The following is a 12,252-nucleotide window of genomic DNA, read 5'->3' on the forward strand; positions in this document are numbered from 1 at the left end:
AGGATAATACCAGTATTTACGTCACGGTGTTGGGGCAAGGTTCATTATCATTATTCCAGACCCTTAGAACAGTGGCTGCAGCAGAACAAGCTCTCTCTGTAAACGTTGGTGTTGCTAACGTTTCTTGGTCCCTGCCCTGGAGAAAGGCCATGCTGACATTTGACCACTCTGCAGGCTCTCCATTTCCATCCAAGCAGTGTTGTCCTCGCTGGTCTCTCCCACCTGGCTCCTGTCCCACCTGTAACACCCACCTACACTTCCACTGCTGCAGCACTCCCAGCTGCCTCCCGAAAGGCAGCCCTGCAGGGCACTGCCCTCTTCCTAGCAAGCCTCTCCTACTTTCTCAACTGCTGAACACCCACTTCCCTTGCCCAGACCCAGCTCAGACATCCCCCTCCTCTCCCCTCCTCTCCCCTCTGGGCATCCTCCATCCACTGGGCTTCAGTCTGTATTTCAGTGCTCTGGCTAGTTGTATTCTCCTCCCACTAGACTGTAAGATCCCTGGACGAGCCTCACTCCTTGTTCAACAAATTATAACAAAGCCCCATAAGCACCCAAGTTATGCCAACACTTACTCACTATGTGCACTGAGTGAGTCACTTAACTTCTCTGAATCCCAGTTTTCTTACTCAGTAAAATGGGGACGTTAACACTGACCTTTTTTTTTTGGAGACACTCTGTTGCCCAGGCTGGAGGACAGTAACGTCAGCACAACTCCCTACAGACTTGACCTCCTGGAGTCAGGTGATCCTTTCACCTCAGCCTCCTGGGTAGCTGGGACTACAGGCACACGCCACCATGCCTAGCTAATTTTTGTAGAGACAGGGTTTTGCCACATTGCCCAGGCTGGACTCCTGGGCTCAGGCAATCCACCTGCCTTGGCCTCCCAAAGTGCTGGGATTACAGCTGTGAGTCATCCCGCCCGGCCGACACCAACCTTTAATGGTTAATGTGAGGATTACATGAGATGACATACATGAATCTCTGTCTATAGTAAGCACACTAATGAAACGAGCTCCTCTTAGGCTGTTCATCTGCCGGGAAGACACGCATCTCCTGACACTCTGCAGCTGCAGACAGCCTACCTTGAACCAGGGATTCTGGGCCAAGCCAGAGGAGCTATGTGCCTCCCTGGTTGCAACAGGCAGACTGCGAGCAGCATAGGGTTACTGGTAGAGCTGCCCTCCACACACACTGCTATCCCATCCACAGTGCAGCTCCAAACCTCACTGGCCACTGTGGGGCCCAGGACAGACAAGAGAATGGTATCCACTCCCCCTCCCATCTCTCCTCCAAGAGTCTCTGGCCAGCCCAGTTCATTCTCCCCATTTCACAGATGAGGCAACTCAGATTCAACAAAAAGACATTTCTAAATATCTAAAGTCCTCTTGCAGCGAGGCACGGTGGCTCAGGCCTGTAATCCCAGAACTACGAGAGGCTGAGGCAGCAGATCACATGAGGTCAGGAGTTCGAGACCAGCCTGGCCAACACAGTGAAATCCTGTCTCTACTTAAAATACAAAAATAAGCCAGGCGTGGTGGCATGCACCTGTAGTCCCAGCTACTTGGGAGACTGAGGGAGGAGAATCACTTCAAACTGGGAGGTGGAGGTTGCAGTGAGCCAAGATTGTGCCACTACACTCTAGCCTGGGCAACAAAGCCAGGTTCCATCTTAAAAAAAATAATAATATGTGGCCAGGTGTAGTGGCTCATGCCTGTAATCCTAACACTTTGAGAGTCCAAGGTAGGCGGATCACCTGAGGTCAGGAGTTGAAGACCAACCTGACCAACATGGAGAAACCCTGTCTCCAAAATAATAATAATAATAATAAAGTCTTCCTGTTACTGAGCTTACGAAAGAGGGGTTGAGGAAAGCTAAACTCATCTAAACGTCTAAAGACAGGTCTAAAGTCACCCTGCAGTAAGAGACAGAGCTTGACCTTGAACCTCTCTGGCTGCCCCTGCCACAAGCCAGGCTGTCTCCAGGGGAATGTGCTAGGGCCCTAAGCGGGGCTCTGGACTAGCCGGGCACTGTGCCCCCTGTTGCCCAGGCCCCACTCAGCCCTGTCTGCAATCACCCACCCGTCCCTGTCACAGCCCAGACTCAATTCTTCTTCAGCTGGGACTGGTTGTCATGGCAACAAACGAGTTGTTTGGAAAGCTGTGGGATGAGGGGCTGTGCCGCAGAGTCAAGGATGGAGCCTAGAGGAGCCAGCAGTCGTGGGCTGCTTCCAGTCAAGCCAGGTAGGAAGCTGGCTCCACCACCACACTCCAACCAGTCCCCTCAAAGGCTGCAGACCCAAGAATCCCAATTCTAGGCATCTGGTCCAAATACATCACATGAAGAAGGGAAAAGCCAGATGCACAAGGATGGTCCACCCCTGCATTACTTATAGCAGGATGAAATTGCCTAGGTTGGTAACAGGTAACCTGTCTGAGTATTTTTCTTGCACCAAGAACTCTGTTAAATGGCAAACAGGGATCGTCTCATTTCATCCTCACCGCATCCCTAGAAGGCAAGTCCTCTTAAGACCCACATTTTGCAGATGAGAGAATTACACTCGCCTCAGTTGTTCAGATAGCAGCAAAGTCAGGATTGAACATCAGCCTATTGGCCTCCGGGGCTCATGCTCCTAACTCCACTACAGTGGTTGGAAATGAGAAGAGGAAGTCCCAGCCCACCCTCTCATCCTGACAGTACTTGTGGTTGTGACAAATACATCCACAGACAGTTATGACGCAGGGCTCAGGAAAAGATCAAATTCGGCAGAACAAGGTGAACCAACTGAGAAAGATCTTCAAATACAAAATGCAAAGTCCTGGGACAATAAGGCATAATAGGAGCCTATTTATAGATAAAAAGGCTTGATGCATAGTGGAAAACAGCTCACTGGTTCTATTTTACTAATTGGCTGTTTGGCCTTGAGTACTCATGTCACCTCTCAGAGCCTCAGTGTTCCGATCAGTAAAATGGGTATATGTCAATAGTGTCTACCTCACAGGCTCGTTACAAAGATTGAAGATAAAGTGCTAGCACAATATCCAGCACGTGTTAAGCAAGCCAGACGCTGTTACGACTGTGCTGATAACACAAAACATGCACAGAGAAGGGCAGTGCAGTGAGCTCTCAAGATACATCGCCTGGGGTTATACCCTTGCTCCCATTCACAAGCTGGGTCTGTTACCTCACCTCTGTGGACACCATGTGAAGACGAAATCCGAAACACTTAGCCACGTCATGCACATTCGATAAAAGTGATGAAAATTCAACTGCGTGAGAAATATTCACCAAAACCAAGCAGAGTCATCTTCCGCCTTTGGTGTGTAGATGTTAGCTACGATTATTCATGAACTGATGATCATCATGAGTAAAAGAACAATGGAAAGGGAAATGGTGATATAGGGAACATGGCTGGGCACTGCCTCCCTAGCTGTGTGAGCCTGAAGCATACTGTTAACCCCTTGAGCCTCCGTTTCCCCGTCTGGTTAATGGGGCTAACGCCTATCTGACAGGGTAACTGTGGGCAGTATCATTCACCTTGTGCCTTGTGCTGGGCTAGGCACATTATTTTATACCATAATCTCATTTAATCCTCAAAACAATCCCATGAAGCTGGAATTAGCATCCCTTTTCTTTTAAATTTTTTATTTTTGTTTTCTTTAGCATCCTTTTTTTGAGACAAAGTTTTGCTCTTGTTGCCCAGGCTGGAGTACAATGGTGCACCCTCAGCTCACCGCAACCTCAGCCTTCTGGGTTCAAGCAAGCGATTCTCCTGCCTCAGCCTCCCAAGTAGCTGGGATTACAGGCATGCACCACCATGCCCAGCTAATTGTGTAATTTTAGTAATGTCTTCTCCATATTGGTTAGGTGGGTCTTGAACTCCCAACCTCAGGTGATCTGCCCGCCTCAGCCTCCCAAAGTTCTGGGATTACAGGTGTTAGCCAGTGTACCCGGCCTAGTATCCCCCCTCTTTTTTTTTTTTTTTTTTGTTTAAACTAATGAGAAAACCTAGAGAGATTTAAAAAACATCCCACGGTCACTCAGCTACGAAGTGGCCAGAGGCAAATTTGAACCCAGGACTCACTGGCTCCAAAAGATAATGACCCCTCACAAGGATTCAACGAATGTATTTTATTTTCTCTTTCCTGGCTTGTGGGCTTCGTTTTACCCATTTAGTTAATAGGGGTGTAAGAGAGAATGTTCATGATGAGGCCATCTAGCTTAGCTCTATTAAAGTATACCGTCAAGCATGACATTGAGAGACATGGCCAGGCCCCCCTCCTATCCCAAACTCTCAGACTCAGCTCACCAGTCTGGGGCAGTCTCCTGGGCTGGGTTCCTCTGGCCTGTCCTGGTGGGAGTTGTCTAAGCTTCTGTCTGTACCCTGGTCTTGGGCACAGGGCACTGGATCCTTCTTCAGCTTCTTAGCGCCCTTGGATCTTTTCTGCTCCATGAATGGGCCTGAGCAGGCCCTGCTGGCTTCAGGGTCCAGGGAGGAGCTGGGGCTGCACAAGGACTCCGGGGAACCGACACAGCTGTCAGCAGGGGCAGCAAGTCCTTGCTCCAGCCTTCCCCTGGATGCTGGCTGACCCTTGACCTGCAGCTCCTCCTGGTCCTGCGCTGCAGCCCGGCCTTCATCGCTGCCAGCCCACACGACATGCACAGCTTCTTGCTGCTCTGCAGAGGCCCTTGCTGACACCCCCAGGCACAGTGCCTCGCTCTGTGGAGGAGCCTGTGCAGCTGGACTGAGGGACTCCCCTCTACTGGGCACTGGGAACCTGACAGCGCCACAGAGGCTGCCTGGCTGGGCCCCATCCCCTGCAGCAGGCAAATATCCAAACTTCTCAGTCCCTGAGGCACATCCTGCCCCACTGCCACCTGGCTCTGCAGACCCAGACCCAGTGTCTCTGCAGGGGCCTCCCAAGGACTCCAGGTCAGCACCCTGGGGAGGGTCTCCCACAGACAAGGGCTTGTCTCCACCAGGGCTCCGATCAAGCCACGGGAAGCTGCCGGCCCTTTCCCCACCCTCCAAATGGACCCCCTGCTTCCTGCTTTTCTTTCTAACCCTCACAGAGGCTGGGCCTGGTGAGGATGTCGGGGGCCTTCCATGGGGCTCCTCTTTGCTGACCGTGGGGCTTCTTCTGTCACACCCTGGAGAACTCATCCCACTGTCTCTGGCATCCCTGGACCTGGGGCAGCTCACCTCCTCCACCCCTGCAAGCCTCTCCCTGCAGACCAGAGCTCTCTTTGGAAGGCCAGCAGAACTGTGACAAAGTTTCCTGGGGCCACTGTCAGCTAAGATGTCACAAAGAGAAACCTGGAGCCTCTTGGAGGTCAGAGCTCTCCCCTGAGCTGGTACTGAGGGCAGCTGCATGTGGAGCCCAGGACCCGGCCTCGAGCCCTGGCTCTGTCCCACAGCGAGCAGCTCCGAGACCCCTGGGCAGACCCCAGCAGTACCTGGAGCCCAGGAGCTGGCACCTTGATGGGCCTCCTTCCTGGGGATCTTCCTTCTGCTGCCAGCCCTGACTCGGGGCCCAGAGCTTGTTCCTGGCCCATCTGGTCCCAGGCCTGGTGTGGAGCTCGCTCCTTCCATGTTCTGTAAAAGCTCACAGTTGTGTTGGGGACTGAGCACAGGGTCTTCGGTGCTGGGGACCTCTGCATCACCCGCTTGGGACATGTCTGTCCACCTATCTGGGCCAAAAGCACAACACGGGCCCTGTGTGGAGACGGAAAGAGACTTTGTCATCGAGAGTCCAACCTGTCAGCCCATTCAGTGGGAACTAGGAGGAGCCCCTCTTCCAGGCAATGCTCCCAGACCCTTCCACTCCTGAGGCCTAGGCGTGAGCACTCCAGGGAGGGGAGCACCCAGCAGGAGCTGGTGCCCAGGTGAGGGTGGAGAGGCCTGCCTCCAAATAGGGCTGAGCTACAAGTGGCCTCCAGGGCCTTCTTGTCTCTGAGAGTTTGCTCATTCGCTTAATGGGATCTAATAAGATACCAATTATTAATGGCTTATGTGCTTACTTCATTTTATGCTGGCAGCCACAGACAAGGACACTGAGATTCTGAGATGTTAAGACACTCACCCAAGGGCACACAGGAAGTGGAAGGGCCAGGATTCTCTCTCAAATATCTTTTCTTCCTCAATTCCCCCTCCCCCGCCCCCGCCCCCGCCCCCGATGGAGGCTCACTCTGTGGCCAAGCTGTATTGCAGTGGCAAGATCTCGGCTCACTGCAACTTCCGCCTCCCGGGTTCAAGCAATTCTCCTGCCTCAGCCTCCTGAGTAGCTGAGGCGCACGCCACCAGGCCCAGCTAATTTTTGTATTTTTAGTAGAGATGGGGTTTCGCCATGTTGGCCAGGATGGTTTCAATTTCTTGACCTCGAGATCTGCCCGCCTCGGCCTCCCAAAATGCTGGGATTACAGGCGTGAGCCACCGCACCTGGCCTCAATTTTCTTTCTCAATTAAATTCTCTCCCAGCTCTTAAACACTCTGCAAGGAGCAGATACTAAACGCGGTTCATGCCCGTAACCCCTCCCGTCCCTCTCCCATCGCTCCCGTTCTGAAAGGCGCCCCACCCAGGTTCGTAGGCCTTCCTGAGGCAGTCCCCCCAGCATCCGGGAAACCGGGCCCCACTGGTCTCGTCGCTCTCACCTGGGCTTCCCCGGGTTTTCCTCCTGGGGTTCCACCCACCGGCTGAGAAGGAGCTGGGATCACGTGATGCGGGGGAGGGCGGCACCTGGTGAGGGATAGGGGTGGAGTTCCTGATGATGCGCACATGGAGGCTCCCCAGGCGTGCTGGCGTTCCTGCCATGATAGAGGGCGCGCCCTCTTCCTCCCGAGGGCTTCCCGGAGGTGGTGCCAATCCTTCTGGCTCCCAAGCAGAGGTAGGTGGGTGCATGGGGCAGCGAAGGGCCTTCACTGACTGACTGAGAGTTTAACTTCATCCTCCCGCAACAGTCCCTGAGCTGATAGGGGAATGTCAGAATTATCTAGATTTTTTGCCTATATTATTTTTTAAAATTTTATTTCAGGTTCAAAGGCACATATACAGGTTTTTTATATAGATAAACTTGTGTCACAGGGGTTGTTGTACAGATTATTTCGTCACCCAATTACTAAGCCTAGTAGCCAATGTTTATTTTTTCTCATCCTCTCCCTCCTCCCACCCTCCACCCTCAAGTAGGCCCGGTGTCTGTTGCTCCCCACTTTCTGTCCAGGTGTTCTCCTCGTTTAGCTCCCACTTTAATCGAGAACATGCGATATTTGGTTTTTCTATTCCTGCATTAGTCTGCTAGGGATATGGCCTCCAGCTCCATCCGTGTTCCTGCAAAGGACATGATCTCATTCTTTTTGATGGCTGCATAGTATTCCATAGTATTCCACTTCTTGCCAGTGGGTATTTAGGTTGATTCCATGTCTTTGCTATTGTGAATAGTGCTTGCCTAATTAAAAAAAAAAAAAAAAAACCTCAGCTATAATTAATGTAGATGGAAATGCAGATTCAAGCCCAATAGAAGGTTAGAAATAAAAAGTTGAAAGCTTTCTCTCATTTCCCAATCCCCAAACTCCTGGAAACAACTGTGTTTTGTTTTTTGTTTTTTTACCATGTTTGTTGTTTTAGTTTTTTAAATTTCCTAACTGTGAATAACATACTCATACCTCTATTACTTGATTTATTAATTTTAACTGTACCTGTTGACTTCCTGCTGTGGTGATTTTAACCACCACCCTTTCCCCCTTTCTCCTCCAAGTTTTTCTTTTTTATATTTATATTTCAAGTTTTTCTATTAGTTTCTATTATCACTTTGAATAATATTCTTAAATGTCTGTTTCTTCTGTATTTTGTATCTCTTGACTCTTCTCCGTGTGAAATGGTTAATTTCCCCTGATATCCACTCCCTGCATCTGCTTTAATCCATGAACTAAGCTTTTACTTTTTTTTTAGACAGAATCTCACTCTGTCACCAGGCTGAAGTGCAGTGACACAATCTCAGCTCACCGCAACCTCCGCCTCCCGGGTTCAAGCACTTAGGTAGTGCTGTATTGAGCCAGGGTCTAGTCTAAATACTTTGCCTCTATTAATTTACCTATGTTAATCCTTACACCAAGTCCATGAGGTAAGAACTGTTATTATCCTTATTTGACAGATGAGGAAATAGGCAGAGAGATTAAGTAATTTGCTCAAGGTTAGCAAGTACTGGTTTTAGAAGCCAGCCAGTCTCTGGCCAGTTTCTCTATCTCCTGGTATTCTAACTTGGGTTTTGTTTGTTTGTTTGTTTGTTTGTTTGTTTGTTTGTTTGTTTGTTTTTTGAGACAGTCTCACTCCATCACCCAGTCTGGAGTGCAGTGGCACAGTCTCAGCTCACTGCAACCTCCACCTCCCGGGTCCAAGCGATTCTTCTACCTTGGCCTCTGGAGTAGCTGGGATTACAGGCATGTGCCACCACAGCCAGCTAATTTTTGTGTTTTAAGTAAAGACGAGGTTTCACCATGTTGGCCAGATTGGTCTCAAACTCCTGACAAGTGATCTGCCTGTCTCGGCCTCTCAAAGTGCTGGGATTACAGGCATGAGCCACTGTGCCCAGCCTATCTCCTGGTATTCTAAAATGTCTTATTGTCGTAAAAAAATAAAGTAAGGTTTTGCCCAGGTTTTGGCCTAACGACATTTACCCCATCATTAGCTGTTTGCTCCACTGACTCATGACAGCACCTCTTCGATATACCTGGTTCCCATTAATGAACGCAATTTATTTCTTGGCTTTTTTTTTTTTTTTTGAAATGGAGTTTCACTCTCATTGCCCAGGCTGGAGGGCAGTGGTGGGATCTTGGCTCACTGCAGCTTTTGCCTCCTGGGTTCAAATGATTCCCCTGCCTCAACCTCCCAAGTAGGTGGGATTACAGGCGTCTGCCACCAAGCCCAGCTAATTTATTATATTTTTAGTAGAGATGGGGGTTTCACCATGTTGGCCAGGCTGGTCTCGAACTCCTGAACTCAGGTGATCAGCCCAGCTTGGCCTCCCAAAGTGCTGAAATTACAGGGATGAGCCACTTCGCCTGGCCTATTTATTGGCTTTCTTTTCTTTTCCATTGATCAATTTGTATATTCTTGCTATTGTTTTAGATCTATGGTTTTGTGATAAATATTGCTATTGGGGGAGCAAGCTCCACCCCCCCCAACTTGGTTTCTATTTTTTATAATCGTCTTAGCTAACTGTATACCTTTATTCTTCCATATGAGCTGTAGAATCATTTTGTCAAGTTCCTTGAAGAATTCTGTTGGGATTTAAATTAGAATTTCATCGAATTTACAGATTAGGGATAAAATTGAATAATACTGAGTCTTCTCATCCATAAATGTACGTTATTTCCATTCTTTGAGGCCTTCATTTCTGTGATTTTTCTTCATCAAAATATCACATATTTTAATTAAATTATTCTATTTAATATTTTATTGCATTTTTTTTTCTTTCTCTTTCTTTTCCTTCTTTTTTTTTTTTTTTTAAATAGGGTCTCACTCTGTGTACAGACTGAACTGCAGTGTACAATCACCTAGGCTCAGATGATTCTCCCACCTCAGCCTCCTGAGTAGCTGGGACTACAGGTGCCTATCACACTATGTCACTTAGGCTGGAGTGCAGTGGCGGGATCTCAGCTCACTGCAACCTCTGCCTCCCGGGTCCCAGTTAAAGCAATTCTCCAGCCTCAGCCTCCCAAGTAGGGGACTACAGGCACATGCCACCATGCCCAGCTAATTTCTGTATTTTTAGTAGAGACAGGGTTTCACCATGTTGGCCAAGCTGGTCTTGAACTCCTGACCTCGTGATCTGCCCACCTCGGCCTCCCAAACTGCTGAGATTACAAGCGTGTGCCACTGTACCCAGCCCCTCAGTTCGTTTTTTAAACTCTTCCTTTAGCTGGACAAGGTGACTCACAACTGTAATCCCAACACTTTGGGAGGCCAAGGCTGGAGGATCACTTGCATCCAGGAGTTCGAGACAAACTGGACAACATAGTGAGACCTTGTCTCTATAAAAAATACAAAAATTAGGCAGGCATGGTGGTGTGTGCATGTAGTCCCAGCCTAGAGACCGGGTCTCTAGGGAAAGAAAGTATTAGTGCCTGACTCACATTTATTTTTTGTAAAGATGAAGTCTCTCTAAGTTGCCCAGGCTGGTCTTGAATTCTAGGGCTCAAGCAATCCTTCTGCCTCAGGCTCCCAAAGCACTGGGATTACAGGCATAAGCCACCAGACCCAGTGGCTACCTGTTATTACTAAAAATAAATGTAGTTTCGGGCTAGGCGTGGTGGCTCACGCTTGTAATCCCAGCACTTTGGGAAGCCAAGATGGGAGTATCACTTGAGGCCAGGAGTTCAAGACCAGGCTGGTCAACATAGTGAAATGCCCCCCCATCTATAAATAAAAACAAATACATTATATATACATAAATGTTTCAGCCAAGCATGGTGGTGAACCCCTGTAATTTCAGCTACTCTGGTGGCTGAGGTGGGAGAATCCCTTGAGCTCAGGAGTTTGAGACCAGCCTAGGCAACATAGTGAGATCCTCTCTATTGAAAAGAAAATTAAAATGTACGTTTACCGCATTGTGATAAGTTAAAATGGTCTATATGATGTTGATTTTTTTTAAGATTTCCTTTGTGATCTGATATACAGTCAGTCATTGTTAATATTCATTGTATGCTTGAAAAATGATTAAAATTATCATTTAATAGTGAAAAGCTTAAATTTAATAGTTTAAGCTTTTCCTTTTGTTTTTCTCAAGATGAAGGCTTACTCTGTCACCCAGGCTGGAATGCAGTGGCGAAATCTCGACTCACTGCAACCTTCGCCCCCTGGGTTCAAGCGATTCTCCTACCTCAGCCTTCCGAGTAGCTGGGATTACAAAAAAGATGGTGCCCACCACCTCACCAGGCTAATTTTTGTATTTTGGGCAGAAACAAGGTTTTGCCATGTTGGCCAGGCTGGTCTTGAACTCCTGACCTCGTGATCCACCCGCCTCAGCATCCCAAAATCCTGGAATTACAGGCGTGAGCCACCACGGCCAGCCAACAGTTTAAGCTTTTCTTACCTCAAACTTTTTACTCGTGTTTTTCAAATCCATAGTAATCTATAGTAACTTGAATCTATAGAAATCAGTGTTAAATGCAGGAAACAGAAACTAGGTATTTTAAGCAAAATGAGGCCAAAAGTCATTGGAAAGCCAGGCGTAGTGGCTCATGCCTGTAATCCCAGCACTTTGGGAGGCCAAGGCAGGCAGACTGCTTGAGCTTAGAGGAGTTCGAGACCAGCCCAGGCAACATGGAAAAACCCTGTCCCTACAAAAAGTACAAAAATTAGCTGGATGTGGTGGTGTGCACCTATAGTCCCAGTTACTTAGGAGGCTGGGGTGGGAGGATGTCTTGACCCCAGGAGGCAGAGGTTATAGTGAGCCAACATCACACCACTGCACTCCAGCCTGGGAGACAGAGCCAGACCCTATTATATTAAAAAAAAAAAAAAAAAAAAGTCACTGGGAGGCTGTAGGAATGGACCTGAGGCTGGGCCTAGAACACACGTTAGAACTGTATTTATTAATACACTGTTAGGGTGACAATACAAATATCTCATACAGGCACCGCCGCTGCTGCTCCTACTGCCCACATGCACAACACTAGGGGTCAGACACTGACACGGGCAAACTCGATGGAGCCGCAGCTGTGCCTGGAAGCAGTAACAGCCGACAGAAAAGGACAATGGTCTTGGCCCCTCATCTGCCTTTCAGATCTTGCACAATAGCACTAAGTGGTGGAAAATAATTCACATCTGAGACATTCATTGTAAGGGAATCTGGGAAAGAGCTTTTAGCTTTCAGTCCTCTATAGGAAGGCATACTAGTTTGTGGAGGATCAGTTGAGCCCAGAAGTTCAAAGCTTCTATGAGCTACGATAGCACCACTGCACTCCAAGCTGGCTAACAGAGTGAGGCTCTTTCTCTAAAAAGATGTTTTAAATAAAATTTTAAAAATCAGCCAGGTGCAGTCGCTCATGACTATAATCCCAGCACTTTTGGAGGCCGAGGCAGGCAAATCACTTGAGGTCAGGAGTTCGAGACCATCCTGACTAACATTGCGAAACCCCATCTCTACTAAAAATAACAAAAATTAGCTGGGCATGGTAGCAGGCACCCGTAACCCCACCTACCTGGGAGGCTGAGGCAGGAGAATCGCATGAACTGGGGAGGCAGACATTGCAAT

General features: G+C 48.6%; 1 protein-coding gene across 3 annotated transcripts in view; it reads right to left on the reverse strand.

The window, feature by feature from the left end:
* The window catches only part of SPOCD1 (SPOC domain containing 1), a 29,119-nt gene extending 22,312 nt beyond the window's left edge, over positions 1-6,807 (reverse strand). For 2 of the 3 annotated variants that reach the window (XM_035308553.3, XM_035308552.3), the window contains exons 1-2: positions 6,653-6,807; positions 4,310-5,716 (exon numbers count right to left, since the gene is read on the reverse strand). In XM_035308553.3, the coding sequence (XP_035164444.2) occupies positions 4,310-5,716; positions 6,653-6,778 (1,533 nt within the window). In that variant the 5' untranslated portion in view covers positions 6,779-6,807. Of the gene's footprint in view, positions 1-4,309; positions 5,717-6,576 lie in introns of all 3 variants that reach the window. The other variant, XM_078333001.1, reaches the window with a different exon arrangement.
* Between the last annotated feature and the right edge of the window lie 5,445 nt (positions 6,808-12,252).

Source organism: Callithrix jacchus, chromosome 7 (assembly GCF_049354715.1).
Source record: "Callithrix jacchus isolate 240 chromosome 7, calJac240_pri, whole genome shotgun sequence".
In the NCBI taxonomy this organism is placed as follows: domain Eukaryota; kingdom Metazoa; phylum Chordata; class Mammalia; order Primates; family Cebidae; genus Callithrix; species Callithrix jacchus.